The 23,992-nt window shown below is 39.9% G+C and overlaps 1 protein-coding gene across 1 annotated transcript; it reads right to left on the bottom strand.

Moving 5' to 3' along the window:
• Positions 1–829: 829 nt before the first annotated feature.
• cart3 (cocaine- and amphetamine-regulated transcript 3) lies at positions 830–2,129 on the bottom strand. Its single transcript, XM_071921138.2, has 3 exons — positions 1,941–2,129; positions 1,326–1,409; positions 830–1,008 (listed from the first exon to the last, which is right to left on the bottom strand). The coding sequence occupies exons 1-3, from the start codon at positions 2,124–2,126 to the stop codon at positions 901–903; spliced, it is 378 nt and encodes a 125-aa protein (XP_071777239.1). The 5' UTR covers positions 2,127–2,129; the 3' UTR covers positions 830–900.
• Positions 2,130–23,992: the final 21,863 nt, after the last annotated feature.

The raw sequence follows: 23,992 nt of genomic DNA, 5'->3' as shown, positions 1-23,992 counted from the left end.
TCAGAACTATTTCCACCACAATGGAGTTAGATGCGTTTTGTCGTGCAGCAGAAAGCTCCTTATTTTTTTTGTCAATGGAGCAGCCTGGCCACAGGAGGCGTGACGTCACACACAACAGAGTCTTGATTGTGCCATTGTTCATGTTTGGAAATATCGATTCAGCTCTCTGAGATAATTGTAATAAAGGCTCAAATCAATAGTGAAACATTTGTGTTATATAACCCATTCAAAATGCGCTGGCCTGTATGAAACGTGTGGATTTATGCTTGAGGAATATATTTGGATATTATTTTGTATGTGTGTGTGTGTGTGTGTGTGTGTGTGTGTGTGTGTGTGTGTGTGTGTGTGTTTTAAGAAATGCGGCCACTCCACTGCTTTACAAAACAAGATGTGACACAGTTTATTTATGAGTCATACACAAACATTCATTTGAAACAAATTATTTCAAGTTCAAAAGACATTTTTTGGATTTGCCCAAATGAAAAATCACTATAATATTCCCATAATATTGCTGTAGAGACTTACATTGTGTCTGTGGCAGCCAATAGTGACGTTATTCTACTTTATGGTATCTCTATTACATTCCTATAATATTCCTACAGACTGATAGTGTGTATGTGGCACTCAATGAGTTTATAGGAACCATATGGTACTTTATTATCTTATATGCTATTACTATAATATTCCTATAGTTTTCCTGTGATATTTGTATAGTATCCTTCTAAAATATATCATAGGATTACTACAGTTCTTTTTCGTAAGGGTGGGCAGTCATTCAAAATGCATCCTGCCGTTTAGCTGTATCATAAAAAATATTGACTGTTATATATATATTACATAGGAATCGTGTACCAGCGTTTCATATCGGAACCCGTACATTACATTCAGATCAGCTGCAGCTCATAAGCATTTGAGCAGGAAGAAGTTACAGAAAGCTCCCCGGGGACAGTCGCACATCTTGCCGATCCGAGCGCCTTTCCTCACCGCGCACTGCTCCCCGACATCACACTGAGGGAGAGCGAGGAGAGCTTTTATTATCACCTGCACTAACCCCACACACCTGAGCGACACCTGAGCGTCACATGCACACCACGCACACACACACACACACACACACACACACACACACACACACACACACACACACACACACACACGCACACACACACACACACTGCATACACACACATACACAGCATGCTGCGAGGAAAGAAGTAAATACATGCAGCGTCTCAACTGAAGTTTATGAAAGTTTCACATCTCTGGTTAAGGTAAATCTGGTTATTATGATTATTATTATTATTAGTATTATTATTATGATGTACCGTTGGGACTTGGCCGAATTTCTTTTCCCATAAAGGCAGCCGTTTAGCCTGCAGCTTTTCAAGAACTTCCTGCAGAGCTCCAAGCTGTCGAGATACAGAAGAAACAAGAAGCAAATATGTAAAATTCTGTAATATCAGAAAAAGACATGGACCCATACAAATCATAAGATATCTAGGCTATAGCCATGTAATATAATGGACATAAGCAGGAATGTAATGGAGGGTAAATCACCTTGTTTTTTGCAGAATAGATTTCATCAGTTTATTTTTAGGCTGACATAAATCTATGAGATTTTCTGAGATAAAGTAATAGCATGCATCTTAGTAGGTACACTAGACTGATTTGCATGCTTTTCATAAAATATAATTCACTTTTGTCTATATTGGTGGTTATTTTGCCTCGTAATGATCAGGTCAGCAGATTTTTATTTACCACTACATCACTGCACACATGCAACATGCAGAGGATACAAAGCCCAAAAGAAGAGGAAGAAGAATAAGTTACAATTTAGTTTGATAAAACAATCAAACTTGCTGTTGTTTTGGCTGTCGCACAAGACTTCACATCGCATAATCTATATTACAAGTCGACCCGGACAGCGGAGAGGAGCTTACCAGCTGTTTCTCGCTGGTCAAGTTGGGACCTTTGGGGTAGAAGTCCCGCAGCGCTCTGGGGCTCAGCTCCTCTCCGGACTCCGCTTCGGACATCTCGGCTCCGACCGCGCCGGACAGCAGCAGGGCGCAGAGGAGCGCCCCGGTCCGCAGCCTGCAGCTCTGCATGGTCCCGGTGCACGGCAGCATGTGGCCCTGGTCCCGGTTCAACTACCGCTCCTCCACTCCAAACACCTTTTTATCTGACTCTTCCCATTTGCTCGCTCCACCTTATCCTTTGATTTTTTTTTTCATGCGTAAGAGCTGCCGTGGGCGAGTCATTGCGTAAAAGTTGCTGGGCAAAATCTGCCTCGGAAGTCAACAACAATAACAACAACAACAACAGCAGCAGCAGCAGCGTGGGGTCGTTACTGAAAAAGTAACGGATTACTGTCACTTGTCACCGGGTGTTTTTAGTTGTCTGTCTGTCTGCAGGATATATCTCAACAACTTAAGAACGGATTTCCATGAAATATGGTGGACAGATCGGCCTTGGGAACAACTGATTGGACTTTGATGTTGATCCAGATCTGGGATTTCCATTATTAGATGATTATTTTTTGGCATTTTTTTTAACCATAATATGAAACTAACAGAGATAGAGACTTCATTCCAAATTCTAAGGGAATGTTTGCAGAGTCAATAAAGCAATTTAACTTAAAATTGAAGTGATAGGAATGATGTGTTTGGGTGTAACAGCAAGTTGGAGAATTGGAGAGGTTTATTTTTTTTATTTTTAGTAATGACTTTAAACTGTAAACTACTTTATACCCCCTGGGAACAGTCATTTGTTTCACTACTCAGTTACTTACACTCCCAAATTGGCAGTTGCATCCTCTCCTGCATTCAAACTGCACAATAACTCAACTCCCTCTGCTGTAAATGACCAGGAAACCCAGTAGTTTTGATGTCAAATGTTTCTATCATCCGTTTGCTCAATGAAATCAAAGTAGTGAGGAAACTCTCACCCACAGAAAGTCCGCCTGGAGGAAGATGAAGAGCCTTTTCTGACCAAAACAAATGGTTGGATGGAGGTGGCAGATAGTTTTTGAGTAATTTAACTTCAACCATCAGGACATGACCATTGTTTAAATGGGGAAGAAATTCCCATACATTCAAAACAATGAAGAAATCAGAATATTTGAAAAGTTTTTAATTATTAAATGTTTTCAGTATGCATACTGCCATTCCAACAGCTACAACACCATGCTGAAAGATAAAAGTTTCTGTTGCTTGTGTCTGCAATAACACTCTAATAACACTGTAATTATCATGCAAATCAACAGAATAATGAGAATGATGCTCGTAAAAGTGGAAGTAGGAAAACGTGGAAATAAGATGATAATGATTCCAGTAACTGCATTTATACAACTTCCATCCTGTGTGTTTAAGTCACCAAACACATTCTACACCCCAAACCACAACTTAATATTATTTTACATCTGCTGCACCTACTGCTGAGGATAAATCTTGACACACTATGGCCAGGCAGATAACTGTTGCTGTAGCACATATTGTATTGTTAATCCTGTGCTTGAGCCAGCAGTGTTAGTTATCCTGGTTCATTGCTGGCTAAACTGAAAGCTTTGACAAGTTGCTTTGATCCCATATTTCAGCGCTGCCTGCTTGCGGCCCATCAGCAGACGGAGATGGAAGAGCAGGAGGCTTTGATTGTGCTGGAGGCTGCATGACTCATTTCTCTCTCCGCACTTTTAATGACTTAGACTCCAATTTAACATTTTATTCACAACAACCGGACGACTTCATTCACAACCAGCAGTTCATTAGTTGTGCAGCCGTACGCCCGGCAGTCATTTGTCATTGGTTCACAATTTTGCAAGACCGACTATAGCCCGTTCTAAATTTAGTCAGCGCTTGTTTCCATGCGAGCATGCCCTCTTGTGTTTTTGGTGCGACTCAATCTGTTCTCAGACTGTGTTCTCACCTGCATGAACAACCTTTTGATAGACCATGAAACGTAGAGTTGACTGACACAACGGATCCAGCTCAGGATGAACAGGTGATTTGGTGGTTTGTTCTTCTTGTAAACACAACACAAGCATCGGAATTACAAACTGGGGAAGACTGGGAAAACCTTACGAAGCACAAGGTGGTTCCTCATAATGTATGACCCAACTGACTGGGTATCACAAGGAAAAATACTAAGATCAGCCCTTTAATGGAAAATACATTCTAAAAAACAATCCACTATGATCTGGACATCTGCTCTGAGATTTTGTGAACATTAACAAGTCTCACCAAAAAGCTAAGAAGGCCTACATTTCCACTGAAGACAAATGTTGGAGCTGCTCAGTTGACAGTGAGTAGCTAAAACAAAAGGTTTTTTTTTCATGATGTGAGATTGTTGAATCAGTATTTGTTGAATTTGCCAGATTTTCTACAAACTTGATGAAGACGTTTTGTTTCAGGAAGAGCACCTGGAGGTTCCTGTCACTGAGGATTCAAAACAAGATGAGATGAGACAGTAAGACTCACTTGTTTTACTTGTAGTTGTAGCCCACCTGTAACTATATAACAGCACAAACAAAGGTGTGAGGCAGTGGACACATAACGAAGCCCAGCAGTGACCTTCAGAGCCTCTTACTGCATACTGTTATCTAAGACGCTCATTTAAATCTGAGGTGAAGCAACTTAAACCTATAGCGTATAGATTATTCAAATGGAACCAAGGTGGAAATGCAGATCCTTAGTAGGGATAAACAAGTGAAAGGCTTTTTTTATGCTACAAGTATTAAAGTCACAGGCTTTAAGTTGTGTCACTTTTTGTGTAATTCTGAAATGCAACATTGCCCACAGAGTTTCCTTAGCGTTGTGTTTTAATTGCACAAGAACATCTTTTTACCAGAAGACATTTGAGTTGATCTTTGACCCTTTGTCTCACCTTGTTGCTTGTTGCTGAAAATATTTCCAGTGTTCACTGCCATAAGTGTCACCACTCAGCCACCCGCTGAACCCTGCTGAGACAAGCTGGCAGGAGAGGAAGCTGCTCCAACCTGTTTCATCCTGTTACGTACAGCTTGTAGCACCAGTATGACCCACTATGGACACTTATATCAGTTTGGTTCAGGTAAAGCTGATTATACATAGAAGCTGTAAATTTCTCTGTAATTGTTATTTGCAAACTCTGTGAATAAAGAGATTCTGGTTCCCCACTGTTTCCTCATCCAAGGTCAAGCTCCAACAAGTCGTCGACCCTGCTGAGTGTTGATTGGCTGTCAGCCACCCAGGAAGCAGCTGCAAACGTCAAGGAAGAAAAGGCAAGAAAGGTTTTCCACCAACATCCAGGCAACTAGAAGGCATTCAGAGAGCGCAAACCTTCACCAACACTGAACAATTCTCCACCTTGCTGTTAAACCCAAACACATCATTCCTATCGTTTCAGTTTTAAGTTAAATTGATTTCTTGGCCCTGCACATTCCCTTAGGATTTGGAATCAAGTATCTATCTCTGTTAGTTTCATAGTTATGGCTAAAAAACAATAATTGTCTAGTGGTGCAAATCCCAGATCTGGATCACCATTAAAATCGAATGGCTCAGTTGGCTGAAGCACATATACCATGTAACTGCAATGTTGTGGGTTTGAATCCAGCTGGGACTTTTATCATCCCCTCTCTCCTCCCTGTCCCGTATCTCTCTACTGTACTGTCCAATAAAGCATAAATGCTATTAACAAGTAAACAAGTGTAGTAAGTTTCGTATCAACCGGACTGAGTTGGGCCTTTCAAAGTTTGAGATTTTGACCTTTAATTAAAGCTCCTCCAACAGGCCAATCAGTGTGATTTTTAAAATGCTGGACCTCAGTGTTGAGATGTGTCATCCCTCCAAATTTCATCAAAACCAGACCAGTGGTGTCGTGTTAGAGTTTAAAATTTTGACCTTTAATTATAGCCGTTAAAGACAGCTAGATTGTTTTCACCTGATGTAACGGCACAGTAATAAAAACATCATGGGCTTGAATATTTCACTCAGTATAAGCAGCTACAGCTTCAATGAAGCGTTAATGAACAGATGCAAATATACTATATACAGTATATATGTGACATTGTCATACAGTATGGAAAAAATGTTTCTTTTCCAACTCTGTAGCTACTTAAAGGGAAATTTAAGGGGAAATCAGGATGCAAGGGGTTAAAATGTTGACTATTTTCCTGCTTTCTCTCTCATGGCCTCCCACCTCTCTTATTTCATCAGTTGGGTAAAAACCTTGTATCTCCAAAATGTCAACTTTTCAGGAGCTACGATCAGCAGCCTCGCTTTCAGCTTGACCTCCATGCATTTTAATTTCATCCAAAGGGATTTGAAAGGGTTTTATAAACCTGAGGATGGCAGAATTTTCTCAACCGATGAAAATCAGTAAAATTAGAGTTATGAGGTTTTCACATGACAACAACAACTTGTTTAGATGGAAGTGATAGATGGCTGAAGGTCTTGCTGCTCATGGTCCAGTGTTTGAGTGTTTATGTTCTTCCTCCTATAGATATGAACTGTAAGGATGCTGCTTCTACTCTGTGACTTTGCAGCAACGCATCCCGGAAGTATAATTATTAAGAAAGCCCCGTTTCCTTTTCTATCTCTGTTTTTTTCCCCCCCTGAAAGCCCTTTGAGACGTGACGCGCTGCTTTGGGTAAATTGGGAGTTTATGTAAAGCGAAGGAGAGAGAGAGTGACAGAGAGAGAGAAAGAGAGGGGAAACGGAGAGAGGGGGAATCTCCAATCAAGAGCCAAAGAGCCATCTGCGGCGCCGAGCCTTAATTACACACACAGATACAACTGTCACTGAGCTGCCTTGTTAGCAAAGAGCGCTCCCTTCCACAAATCACTTCATATGGAGACTGAAGGAGGTGGGAGGGAAGGGAAGGAAGACGAGGTGACATAAGAGAGTAACGTCAGAGCCACCTCTCCCTCTCTCCCTCTCACACACACACACACACACACACACACACACTCCACTCTGTCCCTTTTTGATTGGTTATCAGACGGAGCCAGCTCTCGGCGAAGCATCATCAGGGTTGTGTGTTAATTCCAACAGTGACTCATAGCTAATTGCTGTATCTCTCGAGTCTCACAAGTCATTTCTATTAAATACGACCACCTTCAACTTAGCAGCGTTACTACTGCTGTCAAGCAAATGTGATTTACAAACCCAAACCCTCTCTGGCGTTTGAGTTTGACTCCACCAGTGGCTGTCACTTCTAATTTCGTACGACTGGATGAGTCACCGACTGAAATGCCCTTTCTGTTGTCAGTTTTATGAGATCTTCCTTTTCCTGGTCCCTTCTCACCTCTGAACCTGAACGGCTGTGCAGTTTGTCAGTCAGTCTCTTGTTTACTTGTGAATTTTCCTCCTGAAAACTGATTTCAGGTTAATTCTAGGGACAGGACATTTCATGCATGTGGGATATATCTTGCATGTTTTTATTAATGCTATTTGTAAAATGCTGTTTTTCATTCATGATCATGTTTGAGCAAATACCATCATCATGTATTATAGCAACTGTCATTTATTGAAAATGCTGTTTCTCCCCTTTCCAACTGATTTACAACAAAAACAATTTGCATATTTATTCTTCCTTTTACGAACATGAGATAATCATAACAGAGTGGCATCCATTGCCAATACATCAAACATTAAGTGTGAAATCACTCTGAACTAAGTTGCCCACCATTAAGCTCCTCTCAATACGAAATGGTTTGTCCTAACAGAGAATGACTTCACTGCATGATGTCATTTCCTGGAAGGTTTCTTCTGTCTCGTTTTTCTTAATATTCGTTGGAAAGAGTCAAGAGTGGATTTGTTGAAGGTCAGCTGAGTTCCGCCAATATCATTATTAAATTACATTTAATCAAATTTTAATCAATTATTTGTGTAATGTTTATGAAATGCCATGTGGTGTTAGGTTCCAGACCTCCATGTGGAGTCCAGGCCCAAAACAGAAAAATGTCAGCTGTGATACCAGATTTCAGCATTCTGTTTTCAGATAAATATCTGGAATCATGAAGCTTATTGAGCTTAGCAAGCAGCAAATATATTTCAAGAATTACAGAATATACATTACTGTGGCAGGTGGAAATCTTGTATCTTCAAAATGTCAACTTTTCAGGAGCTAAGAAAACAGCCTTCTAAGGTTTTCACCCAATAGCAACAAATATACACTTTTTTTTTTTTTTTTGGCAAAATGCAAACTGACAATTACAGAATCAGCCTGTAACAGTTCTAAAAAATACAACAGAACATTTGCACTTGTGCACCAGCAGAATACTGTATATCCATATGATCCATCTGCTGCACAGTAGAAATTCCAGGCCTTGCAGGAACATCAGGCTGGACCCTGCAGGTTGTTAGTGTTAAGTGTATTGATCACATCAGTTGGTCTGAAGACACTCAGAGACACACTGAGACACTTTTCTAGTTTCAAGGACGGACTGATGGTGATCCCAGATTAATCAGAGCGTTGCAGGCGGTCTGACAGGGTGTGATTACAGCAGCAGGCTGCAGCTCCTCCAGTCACACCAGTCAGTCACAACTGACCGACTGACTGACTGACTGACTGACTGACTGACTGACTGACCGACTGACGGACTGACTGAAGGACTGACTACCTGCTCATTTCCTAGCTTCTGTATCAGTGGCTGTTCAATTGTGACAAAGGCTGTCAAATTATAAGAAAAAACATTAAAGTCCCCCCTTTTACTTCCTGGAAAACACTTTAATGGTGACCTTGCCTTTCTCTCCCTGACTCATATTCCATTGGTTTACACTTTTGAATGATTCCTCACTGCATTATGTCCCACCCCAACATCCTGTTTCAACAGGAAATGCATCAAATCCAGGAAGTAAAGATGCTCATGGGGTCTTTAAGTAGAGACCAAGGCAAATTTTGTAACGTCTTCGTTATTTTTTTAATGTCTTTGTTAATGCTTGTATGATGTAATAAAGTCTTTTGACTTTTGATACTTTAAAGAGGAGTCGCCTTTGTCTCGTCTTCATGTTTTTTATTTAGTTTTTTGCCTCTAGACCAAAGAGAAGAGCCTCCTGTTATACGACAGGACCCACCAGCAGCGCTCCTGTATCTGCTTTTTACTTAACTGCTGTCAAATTAGACTTGGGAACGGAGAGAATGTGAATCCACTTCATGCAGCACATCAGTTTGTTTAATGTCCCAGGTCATCCTAAAATGAGATCTGTTAAATTTAGATTGCGTAACATGCCCCAACAAATATTCGCACCTCTTTTTTTTCCCAGCGCTTCCTTTTCTGCTCTTAACCAGCTTTGCTGAAATCCTCCTGGCGCAATTCATGTGCTCAAGCTGCTGGTGATTGCCTCATGTCAGCTTGAATCTCTTCACTTGACCTGTCATGTGTTTTGCTTTTTTCTCTCTCTCCGTCCACCCTCTTGATAATCTCTTGCTTTATTTGGCACTATCTGCATCTTTAGCACTAATGAATAACACAGAAGAGGAAAAGGATCTGTTTCAAACGCGTGTGGGCGGAGGAGATGATTAATGCAAAAACCTGTCAGTTCCCACCATTAAATCACAATGCTGAGCTCCTTGAAGGCTGCCCAATAGAGTCAAAACACAAGCCTTTGAAATGTCTCATGCGTGGGCTGCCAAGTCCGTTTTACACTGTCTGTCATGTTGCAGAACATTTCAAGTGTGTTAAAAGGATGATGAAGGAGCTTTGAACTTCCCTCACTGGGATTAATATTTGAACTTTAATGAATTGTAAGAAAGGAATATTAAAGAACGGAAGTAAGGGCAGTGCGGTGAATAATGAACTGAAGAGACGCCGTGCTCTGCAGCCTTTCCCCCTGAGCCGCCAGGACAGAGTTCAGCAGATCGGTAAATAACATATACTTGGACAAGTTCACTCTGTCAGCCAGCAGCGCTCAGCAGCGCTCGTGTGCGTCACTGTGAGGTAATTAAAGGTTGTGGGTTTGGGACCTTTCTTCCTCTGTCTGCCTACACGGCTTATATTTGTTCTTAAATAATGCGCACTCATTTCTGTAATTGCAGTGCAGAGAAATCGTTACGGTGACAGTTTTTTTTGCAACAATGATAGGAATCTCCCTCATCTTCTCCTGCTCTCTGCACACACATGGACAAACACACATACGCAGTCATGTGCAACAGATACGCACACACACACACACACACACACACACACACACACACACACACACATAATCTCTCTTCAAGGAGCACACTGGCATTAGAAAGTCTTTGCCATATAGTAGTGTTTATCCTTAAATAAATGACTAGTAACTAGCGATGGGACGATCTGTTTATCTCACGATACGATTCAATACCCAATATGGGGTTCAGGGTTCAATCCAACCACGATACGATGTAATAAATAAAAGTTCAGTGACAACAAAGTCTGACTGCAGAATTTTATTTCTGAACCACAAATCTTTCCAGCAATGCCATTGTCTTGCTAGAATGTAAACAACATTTTAAAAATGCCATTACAAAGTGACAATAATATAATTTGGATGGAGAGCTTGTGAAATTGTGATGGTCAAGCGTCTCATTTGTGATTACTACAGCAGAATAAAATGGAGCTGATATCACCATTCATTATTCTGCTCCACGATACGTATTGTCACATTTTTGTATTGCAGTATATTGAATTTCGATATATTTTCCCATCCCTACACACAGAAAAATAAACTGGAACTGGAACTGAAAATGGTTCTTCAGAGTGATGCCATAGAAGAACCATTTCTGGTTCCACAAAGAACCTTTCAAGAACCTTTTGCTCTTTGGGATATTAGTGGGTTCTTAATTCTTAGTTATTGGATGGTGGGTGACGGCATAAATGTGGAAAATAACCAAACCCCTCGATAGTATATATTGTGCAATTGCATATGAGGCTATATAAGGGCAGATAAACAGAAACACAATGCAGGTGTCTAATCAAAGGAGTGTAGAAATGGTTCTTTAAAGAACCTTGGTCTGAAAGGTTCTTTGTGGAACCAGAAATGGTTCCTCTATGGCTTCACTCTGAAGAACCATTTTCGGCACCTTTATTTTTCTGTGTGTCCTATTAACAGATCAATACTTTATCTGGTTGTGCCTATCTCTCAGCTGTAATACAGTTCAAAGGTGGCATGAAGGTAAAACATGTTCAACAGCCTTTTGTGTGTGTTGGTATTCCATCAAGTTTCATAGTTGGAAAAGTCCAACTTGGCCACTCAGTGTTTACAAAAGAAGCGGTTGGCAGTTAAATCTGACGTAGAATCAGCTTCTACCGGCACAAAGCATTAGAAAAAAGAGGCAACTTTGTCATCATCTTACATAAGAAACAGATGAAAAATGTAATCCCTGCAGTGTCTTAGATGCACCTGGGAGTTAAATCAATTTTAATTTCAAGTTTCTGTCATTGTCAGGACTAGATGGAAAGTCACTTCTAGCCACTCAAAAAAAAAAAAAATCAATAATGTCTGTACTATTCCAGGCTTTTCACCGCCATAATGTGGCAACTCAAAGTGACAAGTGAGGTCATGTGGAAAAAAGATCCAAACAGGCTGTAAAATGTGTCGCCATCATGACAATGCTGCAGCTGAATGCCTTCATCCTTCTTCATTTCTGTCTCCTACCTCAGCAGTGATGTTTAACAATGAGAAGACTATGGATTACTATTTTACAGCAGAATGAACACATTCAATTAGGCTTCGATGTTCTTCACTAGAAAGGCTAGAGGTAAACATTTTAAAAGTCATTTCTTGAAACTTGAAAGAGGGATTGTGATTTTCTTTTTGAATCTTTTTGAGTTCTTCACAAATCTCGTGCCACATAATGGGAAAAGGTTTCTGTGTTGAAAACCCTTAAGCCTCACTACATGATGTTTGACTATAAACATGTTGACTAAAACCACATCAGTGTTGATAGTTTGAATAGTCAGATCGTGTTGAATCCAAACTTTTTCCATGGAGTATCTGGGGACACATTTATGTCTGCTTGATGGGAAGTGACATGCGACAAAAGTCCCAGACAGGATTCAAATATGTTGCAGTTACACGGAATGTCCACTGTCATAATATTTAAAGTGAAATCCAATTTGCTCTTAAGATAGATAAATAGAAGTACAACAGAGGCACATAGGAGGTTGTACATAATCATAAGTCATCAGAAAACCTTCCCAAAAGCAAAAATTAGAGCAGAAACACCATTCTAAAATCCACAGCATCCGTTACATGGCAGGATGAAGCTGTATCGTGTATGTGGCTGTTTGGGATTTTGTCAAATTTTCCACAGCTCCTGACAGTTATCATGACAGTAATTAGAGTGGAGGAATAAAAGTAAGCCATGAGATTCCCTTTGCTTGCAAACAGCTCACAGATAAGCTGCTAAGATAAGCAGCAGAACTCTCTTGTCCAGTTAGAGAAGGCTTAATTACCCAAATGTCAAATCGATCTTTTACAGACTCTTGCAGTCAGCTTTTTCCTGGAATTGTTAACCAATGAGACGAAGTGTAGACTTTCCTCAGCCTGGAGTCCACATGATGTCGGAACTGAGGTGACAAAAACGGCTCTTAAATGTGACCAAAATGCTGCTATCCAAACCTCAGCGGAGGAGAGACAGGTCAAATGTGCTGACACTCACTTCTGACTTCTGCTAATGAAGACACTTGGCAAGCAGTTCACTTTTCTATGAATGCTTTTAGCTAGCTTCCCCTGCTGGATTCCTCTCTGACAGGTGTGACTGGATGTAATCCTGAGAGGTTTGATGTGAGGACAGATGAGGCGAAGGTCAGCTGACATGCAGGCTGGAGGTCAGGGAGCGAGGCTGCCTGAAGGTGAGGGGTTGCTGGTTTGATCCCCTCGTGCCCCTGAGCCAATTAAGGGCACAGTGATGCTGTGGAGGATGTAGCTTCCTGGACATGATAAAACCCCAAAATCAGTGATTCTCTGTTAGGGTTTTTTCTCTCTCCATTCACTGCCATTGTATGGAGGAACAGTCTGAAAATTACACTTCTATAGCACATATACGAATGCCAACAAAGCAGATTCTGATAATACATTAAAAAAATAGTCATGTTGCTGAATTGTGGTTAAGTTAATTTCTTTCTTTATGTTTATTAAACCTTTCAGTTTGAACAAGTGGAACACCGAAATCCGGTCGGAGGAAACTTATACCAAAATAATACGTTTACCAATAATTGTTCGGTGAAAAAACTTGTTTTTGATATATTGGTAGAATCTGCTTTGTCAAAGTCCTGTCTCCCACCTTTTTCAGCCTATTTACAATTATTGTTAAACATACACCTATTTGACAATTTATGCCAAAAATGACCCAAAAAAAAGACATTTTATTTTCTTGTATTTTTATATCAAAGTCTTACTATCTTTAGTGGTGACCTCATAATGTACCAACCAATAAAACCATCACAGATTTTTGAACAGTCCCGCCCCTCCACCCCTCCACCCCTCCCGTCAAATAAACTTTCTCTCTCTAATTGATCTCCCATTGGTTTACACTTTTGAATGATCCCTCCCTGCGTTATGCCCCACCCCAACATCCTGTTTCAACAGAAAATACATCACATTAAGGAAGCAAGACGCTCTCAAAATGCCCAACTGCCCAATTGCCCAATCAAAATACCCACTTTCCCTGCCTTGTCTATACTTCTACTTCAGTTAGTGATTTCCTACATTTCCCAGAATGCCTTTCAACAACTCCCAGAGAATGGGCCTGCATTTATTGCATTCAGCTGTGGGTTATACATGGAATGAGCAATAGCAACAGCAGACTGAGAGTTTGTCCAGTCGAGAAAAAGGGAGAGTCGCCCCTTACTCAAAACACAACATGTCTTCTGGCTGCATTGCATTCTGGTCTATTGAGGCTGCTGTGGGTGGAGAAATTAGTCTCTCTGCTCTTCTACGATGGATTCACTTAAAGTACAATAAATACAGTTTGTTTTGAAGACGCTGACGCAGAACGAACTCACACAGCGACATGAGCAGACACTGGCAGACAACTGCAGCTCACATTCAGAGCAAGGGAACAGAACAAAACATAACATGCACAGTAGGTGATACATATATTAGCTAAATATATATTTGCTTTGTAGGCAGCTGCTTTCAATATGTCATTATAGCTGTATCTAAACTACATGCAGCGCTAGTGTTGGATGATGTTACACCAGTGTTAGTGAATGAATCTAATCAGCCTCACAGATGTCAGAGAGTTAACTACAAAGCCCAATCCAAATAGGTGATTTGGTCACATGTCATGTTGTACCAACCACTAAACATCTAACAGGACTGTAAGAGGCTTTCGTCACTGTCCAGCCTTTTATTCAGCAACATTAGCTGGGAAATGTTTCCTATTCCAACCGTCTGTTTCACTGACTCCTAACACTGTGCTAAAAACAAAAGACACTGTTCAACAAGCCTCGAAAGTAATTAGAGTTGCTAAATAATTAATCTTGGTGGAGTTGCTATTAGAGTTGTTGTAATGACTCACATTAGTCACTGCGGCTTTCCTTTTTTGCTGCTGGACCCAGATATCGAGGTAATGTCTTTCTGTCTGACAATCAAGTTAGAATAATTTCTTGGTTGGGGAAATTAGTCCGGGCCTAAAGGTCGATAGAGACCGGCTTTAATCTGCTGCTGCTGGCTGATGAAACATCGTTCATGGCCGACCAAGGTAAAGTAGGACAAACTAGGAGTTCAACACTAACGTCCCTAAATGAAGGAAAGAATAATTTGTTATTAATTTGTTATATCAAAACCTCTTCATATGAGGAACACTTTTACTAAATTTTGTGGTGGTCAAACAGATTTAACTTAGATGATTAGCAGCCTTCAATGTTTTAAAAAGCTGAAAGTAAGAAAGTAATGCAATTTTTTTCACTCTCAGAAATTAATTTGTTTTTTGGATTTACATTGCTTGTTATAAAATTGCCGTTGTCAACAATCTTATGTCATGTTGCATTAAAGCGAGGCTACAATCTGGAATTTACTTGACCATCTAAATTTGGGGTTTGTACCCAAATTGTATTATTTATGGTTTGAATATAAGCTTTTTTGGAACTTTCTTATGTAATCCCCTTTCCATGTTGTTTCCACAAGCAGTTGGTATCACCATAGACAGTGAAACAGGCAAGATCACCTTGTATGGAGAAGTTGTGAACACTGGCCCACAATGTGCACTGAGACCAGGATTTACTCATGCATCCTGTCTTTATTATCTATTGCTCTTTGTGCATCTATTTGTGTGAATTTGTGCTCCCTCAAAATTTTGGCTGCACCACACCCTGACTGTCAGACCTCGTATTGTGGGTTGACAGTGTTTCAAAAAGAGACAGACTGGGCCTTTAACTTCCAACACAAACCTGATTCAAATTCTGTAATTCTAAATTCTAAAATTTTCTGGACTCTACAGTCTGCAGGTGTTCGCTCCAACAAATCAGCTGCTGTAGTGCAGACTGTCGGCCCTCCTGACTCCTTGTCTGAGATCCTGCACCAGAGCATCCAACAGACATTTCAATGGAGAATTGTAAACACACAGCGCCATCTACTGGCAGGAATCCAGAGAGGTGCAGCATCCTATAGCTGGATGGAGTGGGAGGGAGGGAGAAACCTGCATTTGTTGAAGCCACATTTGTACGCCACATTTGCACAATTAATGCGGTTACATTTCATTTATGTTATATTTTTTTGTTTCTATTTTGTGAAGCTGATTGAAGAAAACTCAAGGGAGGTAACTGTGTTCCAGCAGGAGAATAAACTCATTTTAAATAGCATGTTTGCATATAAGTCAACAGTACAGGAAACTGTTTTGCCTTTGAAATGTTCTGCAGATTGAAATGAACTGCATCTTGAACCCTCCAAATTCTAAGACCAAATTTCCCTTCACCGACGTAAAATCCAGTAGCCTATTTATAAAAGACCACAGAGTGGCAGTGGTGACGCATCAGATGTGCCTGCAGCAAATACTCAGCACAATAAAATTAAATTGGACGTACGGCATAGCTAGCTCAGTTTAATCAGTGATGTGCAATTGTAACGTGCAAAAACAGTGAAATGATGTATTGTGGGTAGAATAACTGATTAGAAAAGAATGAAGACTACCAAGACAGAGAAGAAACATTCAGCTACAGGAAGGACAAAGCATGTTCAGTTTATCATGTCTGACATGTTGGGAAGATCAAGCCAACCTGGGGCTGCATGTACAGCTCATATGATCAATACATAGATAGTCTGTTAAGATGAACACATACTAGAAGAGTCTGACCAGTTTATGCTTCAGTCAGTTTGTCTGAATTTTTAAAAGATATGGTGATAATACCACAGTATAGTTTTCCTTTCAAGAACCTTCTTACTGTAAGAACTTCAAATGTTTGTCTGGAAGTTGACTGCATGAAGAACATTATGTGTCTACTGACTTTGAGAAGGGCAGACAGAGATGTGAAAGGGCACTGGACAGTTATTTTGGGTCGGTCTGGGGGCAGACTGTCAGAGGGGGAGGAATTTTGGAAACGTGCTTTTAATAGCTAATTTTTGATGTTTTTAAACTGTCAACATGTTCTCAGTCTCAGATTAATTGACATTTCTTAATACAAGGACTGACAGAAGGCTGTTTACATCAGCTGTGTTTGATCTGTTCTTATTTATGTCTGTTCTAGTTTCCCTATTACAGTATTACTGTTTGGTGCTGCAAAGACCCAGTTTCCTCATGAGGGTCATGTTATGTTATGCTATGTTATGTTATGTTATGTTATGTTATGTTATGTTATATTATGTTATGTTATGTTGTGTGTCGTGTCGTGGTAGATCATCATGTTTTCACATCATATCATATCATATATCAAATCATATTAGATTAGATTACATTAGATTAGATTACATTAGAGTACATTAGATTAGATCAGATATAGAGAATTTTTAGGTTTCGTAAAATTTGAAGGGTTCTGTTGTATTGAATTGACAACATTAAATGACAAAATTAAATGACAAAAGCTCACTTTCCATCTGCAAATCATACTATGTGGGAATCTAACAATCTAACAAAAAAACGTCACTTTAAAGGTAAAATTTAGACTTTGCAGCTGTGCCCCACTGCAGTGTTTTTCAGCAAATAATGAAATGCTTCCAGTGAGCAGCCGGACTAGACAGCCTGTTACTTCATTCTGTTAAAGTATCCACTGCTCTCATCAGCATCCATCCACACACAGTGTCTGATTGAGAGTTAATGTTTATTCCCTCACTTCAGACTATCGGCATCCCACTAAAAATATTTGCAGCGCACTTGGGAGCTCTGGGTAATTGCACCTCCCCATTTGTTCACAGTACTGATGCAGTTCTGATGTAGTTCTGATGCAGTACTGATGCAGTTCTGATGCAGGGTGCATGCAGCCCTGCAGGGAGAGATGATGCACGCAACACAAACATACACAGAAAGATCTAAACATGAAATTGAAGGTGAGATGCCCCGAGTTATATTTGAGTTATATTTATTTCCAACTAACGGATGACCGCCGGTGCCGCTGTGTTATTTCAATACTCAAGCTGCTCACGATGAAAATACAGAACCCAATTACATGTTTTGCCTAGAGATATGTGTGATGGATCCTTTTCATAACCTTCATAGCTCGCAGAATCGGAATGGATTTGATATTTGTTTTACAGAAACTCTGGAGCATGACTATGAATTAATGGGCACAGGAAGTCTAAATGCTGTGTTTTAAAGGCCCAGTCCCTAATGAATCCTGAATATGAGGGTTCAACTGATTGGTTTTTGAAGGCCGACATCAATTCAGATATTATTATGCAGATTTTCTGTATATTCAAATGGGACCATTTTCATGCCAACAAATTATAGGGATAGTGTTTCCTCAAGAATGTCCTTGTTGTCAGGGTGGAAAAGCCTCTGAAACATTCAGACCATCATGGGACACTAAAACTCTCCACGGAAACCAGACTAATGAAATTCGTAGGTGAGTTAACAGCGTGAGAGTGAGGCAGGTTTCACTGCCGGTTTTCAGCCTCCTATATCAGCAAACTAATATGTCAGTCTAACCTACTTGATACAGAGTGTAGCAGTAAGTGGCAGCTAAAGAAGAGTTTTAAAATGTACTTTACTAAATCTAAAAAAGTTCTGTTCACATTTGTGCAGTTTGTAAATATTCAAATAAACCAGACATATTTTGCAATATGATGGGCAAAAAAAGTGAGGGGAAAAATCTTTCAATTTGTATAAGTCAAGATACAAAATTAATGTTGTAAAAAAAATACACTATGTTTATGAAATAACTTCAATTCAATTCAGTTCAAATCAACTGTGTTTATCCCAAAGGGACAATTAGATTCAGACAAACACAAAAATGACTAAGATAATACTAGCACAGTGTTATGCTTGTTTTTATTATTCATCATTCATCATCCAGTGTGTCATATGACAAAAGCAATAAAGGTCATAAAATAAGATAATATTCATAGTGTATAAGATGAGGCTGAGGAGCGGTGTTACCAGGTGTCAAAGAAGCTGCTGAAGGCAAAAGAGGGAATCCCTTATGCCTTTTAACACCCATAGTGTTTCTATACATTGCATGCAAATGTTCATTACCGCCTGAATGACTCATACATGAGCGCAACCATTCACTCCATCAGTGAAGATTACGAGTATTCATAGTAGCTCCATTCATTCTACAAATAATACCATTTTGTTACAGTTTTAGTGAGGATTATTTTTTCTTTCTCTCTCAGTACCTTGAGTAAATGGGTCTTGTAAAGTCCAGGCTCAGTTATTCACTGGGATAATTAGTTAATAATTAATTATTATAATAATTAGTTAGCTGTACTGTGGCACTGGTGCAGCAGGGCATCACTAATCCCATTACAACATTTACAAAAGAGAACCTTATCGCAAGGTATGGTAATTGGTAACTCAGTGTAATTAAAATCTTCCACGCATTATATGGGTTGCAGCAAGAATGTCACAAGTGAAAAACATGCACGTTTTGCGGCTTGACATTAGAAAGACGTGTGTATCAGTGGCAAGTGACATTATGCTGAAAATGTTATTTTAAAAAGCAGCTTTGAACAGTTCTGAGTCATGAAGTCCAGTGGATTACAGTGCAGACGGGGAGAGAAAATGCTCTGGTGTTTTTTTACCAACACTGCAGAGGAAGATGGTGCTTCCTCATTTCAGATAACAGCATCATATGGTTCACTGTTTCCCTTCATCATCAGGTAAGAGAGCATGAGCATGAATATAGTGACACATAATTCTGCCGTCCGTTTTGGGATTCACCAATCTGTGAAGGTGTGAGGAAGGACTGGGAGGAAAACAGCAGGCAATTAGGAGCATCAGTCATACAGATTCTTAACGGCACCATTTCATCATCACAGGGTCAAAGGTTAACTGCTGATCCTCCAAACAAGACCTCTGGGCAATCTCTAAATGACTCTCTCTCTCTCTCTCTCTCTCTCTCTCTTTACATTATTAGTGAGGTTGAGAACAAATTAATGTAAAGTCTGTGCTAGTAATCTCTTTATCTCTAGGGAAACGTAAAAACGTGCTGCTGTCTGTCTGGAGGAGTCGTGACAAAGGAAACCTCCAATAATCAATATCAACCTATAAAATAACAACAATGATCTCAGTGAGTTCAGAGATTCTTCTCATTTATTGAAGTTCATGTAGGCTAATGAACAGGATGTGAATGGCCTAACACTGTTTAAAAGCCATTATCATCCGTCCACTCCGTTTTCAACTTCCATCATTGACATTGCATCGTGTGCTAAGGATCAGGTGTCTGTCTGTCCGTCAAACAGACACCACTGGTCTGATTCTGATGAAACTTGGAGGGACGATGCATCTTCACACTGTGTTCTTGTGTTTGAAAACTACACTGATTGGCTGAATGGGGGCGCTACAATTAAAGGACAAAATTTCAAACGTATGTAATGTAAATGTAATGTAACCTTATAACAGCGTCCATTTTGAACACTCGGAGTGACAAACTCTACCTGGAAGAGTCCAGTCTAGCTCTGTGCTACTGCTGTGTACCAAGATGCACATCGTACAAACATTTAGCATTTCACAGATACTGATTGAAAAATGCATTAAAAATGCATGGATCTCACAAATCAGGAGGGATATAGGTTCACATTTTAATATATTTGGCCCATTATCACTACCACAGTAGTGTAGGTAGCTAGTGGTTTGCTAACCAACGTAGCTAACTAACTTCCCTGCTGAATTTAAGCAGGTGTTGTAGCTGTTCCTGATATTGCTAAGTAATTTGATAAGTCTAAAGTTTATGTGAAGTGAATAAAATTAGTGTTTTTGAAGCATTACTTCAACACATAAGTGAGAACTACGCCAATCTTCCAGGTAGAGTTTCCCACCCTGAGCGTTCAAAATGGCCGCCATGTGAATAAGTCAATAACTGCCACATCGCTGGTCCGATTTTGACGAACCTTGGAGGGATGATGCTTTTTGGCACTGTGGCCTGATGAGGCCACTTTAAGTCAAATGTTTTACTCCGTAAGACATGAAACGTGCTACACAAATCCAGTTATCCTGATAAATTACACTGATTGGCCTGATGAGGGCGCTGTAATCAAATGTCAACATTTTATGGTTAAATGTCATATCTCAGTCACCATTGGTCCGATTTTGATGAAACTTGGAGGGACAATCTATCCTGTTACTGATTGGTCTGAGGGTTGCCTGCATCATTCATGGAGGACTTGTTTTTCTTTTTGCCTCATTTCTGTACAATAATTACTTGTTCACATTCGTTTGATCACAACTAGCATTCATAGTCTGGAGACGTATCAGACAGCAACATGTTGGTACAGTTTCCCAGCAGCTGGATGGCATGATGTCACATGGTAAACAACAGGCTCCTGTTCTGCTCTCCACTCTGACAGCTGCCACAGACACACGGCTCACTGTGGCTTTCAGCAGGCCGGGGTTAATGCAAAGAGAGTTCAGGTGAGCAGGAGTGTCTGACAGCCTGTCTGCAATGAGTCAAAGGACTGAAAACAGGAAGGACTTATCCAGTTAGTTCAGCAGAATTAGACAAAATCACATTACAGGATGAAACTTTACTGATCCCCAGGTTGACATCAGGTCGTTCCAGCAGCAGCAAAAGTAACAGGATTCAGAATATCTGCATGCAATAGAATATAAAATGTTAACACTTAGGTAGACTGCAGAGTGGGAAGTATGGGAAAGAGATTACTTACAAGCATGGATCTACTTGCATGGTTACCTACAGATGGTACTAACAGTCTCGATTGCTTACTTAAATTTGGAATAATGAAATATGTGTATATACACTGCCCGTCAAAAGTTTGGACACGCCACATTTTTCTTTATTTTTACAATTTTTCACATTTTAGAATAATAGTTAAGACATCAAAACTATGAAATAACACAAATTGTATTGTGTAGTGACCAAAAAAGTGTTAAACAAATCAAAACTATCTTATATTTTAGATTGTTTAAAGTAGCCGACCTTTGCCTTGATGGAAAGGCAAAGGCTTTGGAAAGAAATTCATACATAGGATCAACTTCACTATTTATATTTGTCTAAGAAACAAATTTCAAGCATTTAAGCAGAAGCCTTTAGATCAAAACGGCTTTAAGAGAATGAAAAACATAGAACATTCAATCAGGTGTGTCCAAACTTTTGACGGGCAGTGCAAGTGTATATATATAAGTAGATAGAAGTAGATATATAACTACATATTTATATTGGCATGTAAAAACATATTTGCTGTAATATAAACACATTGTACACACATATATAAACGTATGTCTATATAAGTATGTAGCCTATAACCACACGGAACAATAAAAGTGTCTTATGTGCTGCCTCCGGTGCAGAGGATGGAGGATTGGAGTATGATTTGAAAACCTCTTGACAGTTTACTTCTACTGTCTGATCCAGCGCTGCCATCTTTCACTCCTCTGCACCTCAGAGTCATGAACTGATGCAGCAATAGGCCAAGATTGAGCTCTGGGTAATGTATCGCTCTCAGCAGAAAAATAGCTCAAGCCAAGCAGAATTCAGCAATGAATACACTTCCCATTCACTATTGACTTGTTTTTATTGCACGCTGAATTGCTTCAGGCTGTGAATGAGGGAAGCATTACACTACTGTTTCTCTACTATCTTCTCCCCAAAGCCAAACGGAGGCAAAGCACCTTTAAATGAGCTCTTCTGTCTTTTATGGACCTGTGGATTTAGACTCTCGGGACAAATGGTGAGTATGTATCTGCTGGCTCGGGGCCACATGTATTAGAAGGCCAGGTCTCCTCTGTTTTTCAGTGTTTGACGTCTTTTATTTGAATAAGGCTGGCTTTTGTCACAGCTGGACGCTTTGATTACATTTATGGTCACAGTTTGTGGTACAATACAACAAAAACACAGTGCGGATGAACTATTATGAGCTGTGAATGAATGTGTGCAGCAGTGGGGAGCACAGACTCTGAGAGGCGGGTGAAATGATCTCAAAGGGCAGTTTGTGTCCGGTCCTGATGCTGCCTAATGTGTCGAACATGTAAATGCAACATCTTGGCTTTGTATCCGGACTGGAACCTTTGTTGCTCGTCATCCCCCCTCTCTCCTATCTTTTCTCTCTCTTTTAACTGTGAACCGTATAATAAAGCAGAAATGCCATAAAAAATCTTTAAAAGGGCATTTCCCCAGGGGGTCCGGAGGCATGATGCTCCCCTGGGGAGGAATTTTAAAAAAAATCTGCTTTTAAAAGTTAATTTCTGGTGAGTTTTGAACAGTGACGTGACTGTAAATACCCTTTCAAGGGAGAAAATACATTTCTGACTTCTCACAGAGAGCAATATGTAATCCAATCAAAAAACTACAGGTATAAAATTAATTGTAACAACTTTTAAATATTTAATAGCCATTAAGTACCAAAGTGGTTTCTTTGCTGTTTCCGTTTCCATTTACCCGAAACTAAAACAATGTTTCTCTACAACATTAGCAAGCACTCAAGCAATATTAATAATTTTGGATGATGTAATTTGGTTTATAGAAAATATCTAGCATTGGTATTCAGTAACTGAAATTTCCACCTTGATCCACAAGTTGCACTGTTCTATCAAAATGAGTCAATGCTCAACTCTTTTTGCCCTGAAGAATTCCAGGTGAATCTGCATCAAGCTCCCGAGAATAAAGAAGCATTTTGAAATCACTTTATTGACAGTTTGACAAATATGTCTGATATTCAGACTGAAAGCAATCACACAGTTAACAGTGTGAAAATTAGACAAGAGAAATAGAGGTTTAAAATTGCTTCCAGGCCCTAACAGTTGTTTCTCAATGCAGTTTGGCAGTTTTTTTTTTCTTTCATCTGAAGGAGCTACAGACATTTTTTCTGCACAGATTGGGTAAGAGAAGGAAGCAACTGTCTTAGGATTTTATGGAGAGGATGAACATTCACACAGCCGTAAACGCTCACTGCTGACCACTTTAAGTTGTTGAAGAGAGGTATGGCATGTGTGCATTATAAACGGCCTTCACACTGTTTATCTGCCCTTACAGCAAAAAGGGACCCCCCCCCCCCCCCCCCCCCACACACACACACACACACACACACACACACACACACCTTGAAAGAGCATCAGGAAGCATAAGACTATGTTAGGTTAGGATTTTCACATCCTATACACAAGAGGTTCATGTCTTCACAGATCACAAAAAACAACAAAACAGAACAGTTCAAGGGCTTTCAGAGTGAATGTATTGTGTGGGATGTCAGTAACTGACTTCACTGGTGTAATATTAGCCTGAAACAGGATAGTTGACTCTGTGTGAAGGTACAGTAGCAGTCACTGCTGTATGAAAGGTGTTGACAGAGCTCTGTTCACTGTGAAAAGCCTCATTTGCACAGTGCCAGCTGAGTCTACTGCCTGAATACTGTGACGGCTGTTACACAAGCAAAAATGATGCAGACAGGATCAATATAAATATTTGTTTTTTTTCCTCAGAGACTGACTTAATGAACTAAAT

The sequence above is a fragment of the Centroberyx gerrardi genome, chromosome 1, assembly GCF_048128805.1.
Source record: "Centroberyx gerrardi isolate f3 chromosome 1, fCenGer3.hap1.cur.20231027, whole genome shotgun sequence".
NCBI classification, from domain to species: domain Eukaryota; kingdom Metazoa; phylum Chordata; class Actinopteri; order Beryciformes; family Berycidae; genus Centroberyx; species Centroberyx gerrardi.
The sequence above is the reverse complement of the archived record's forward strand: the minus strand, read 5'-3'. Positions and strand labels throughout refer to the sequence as shown.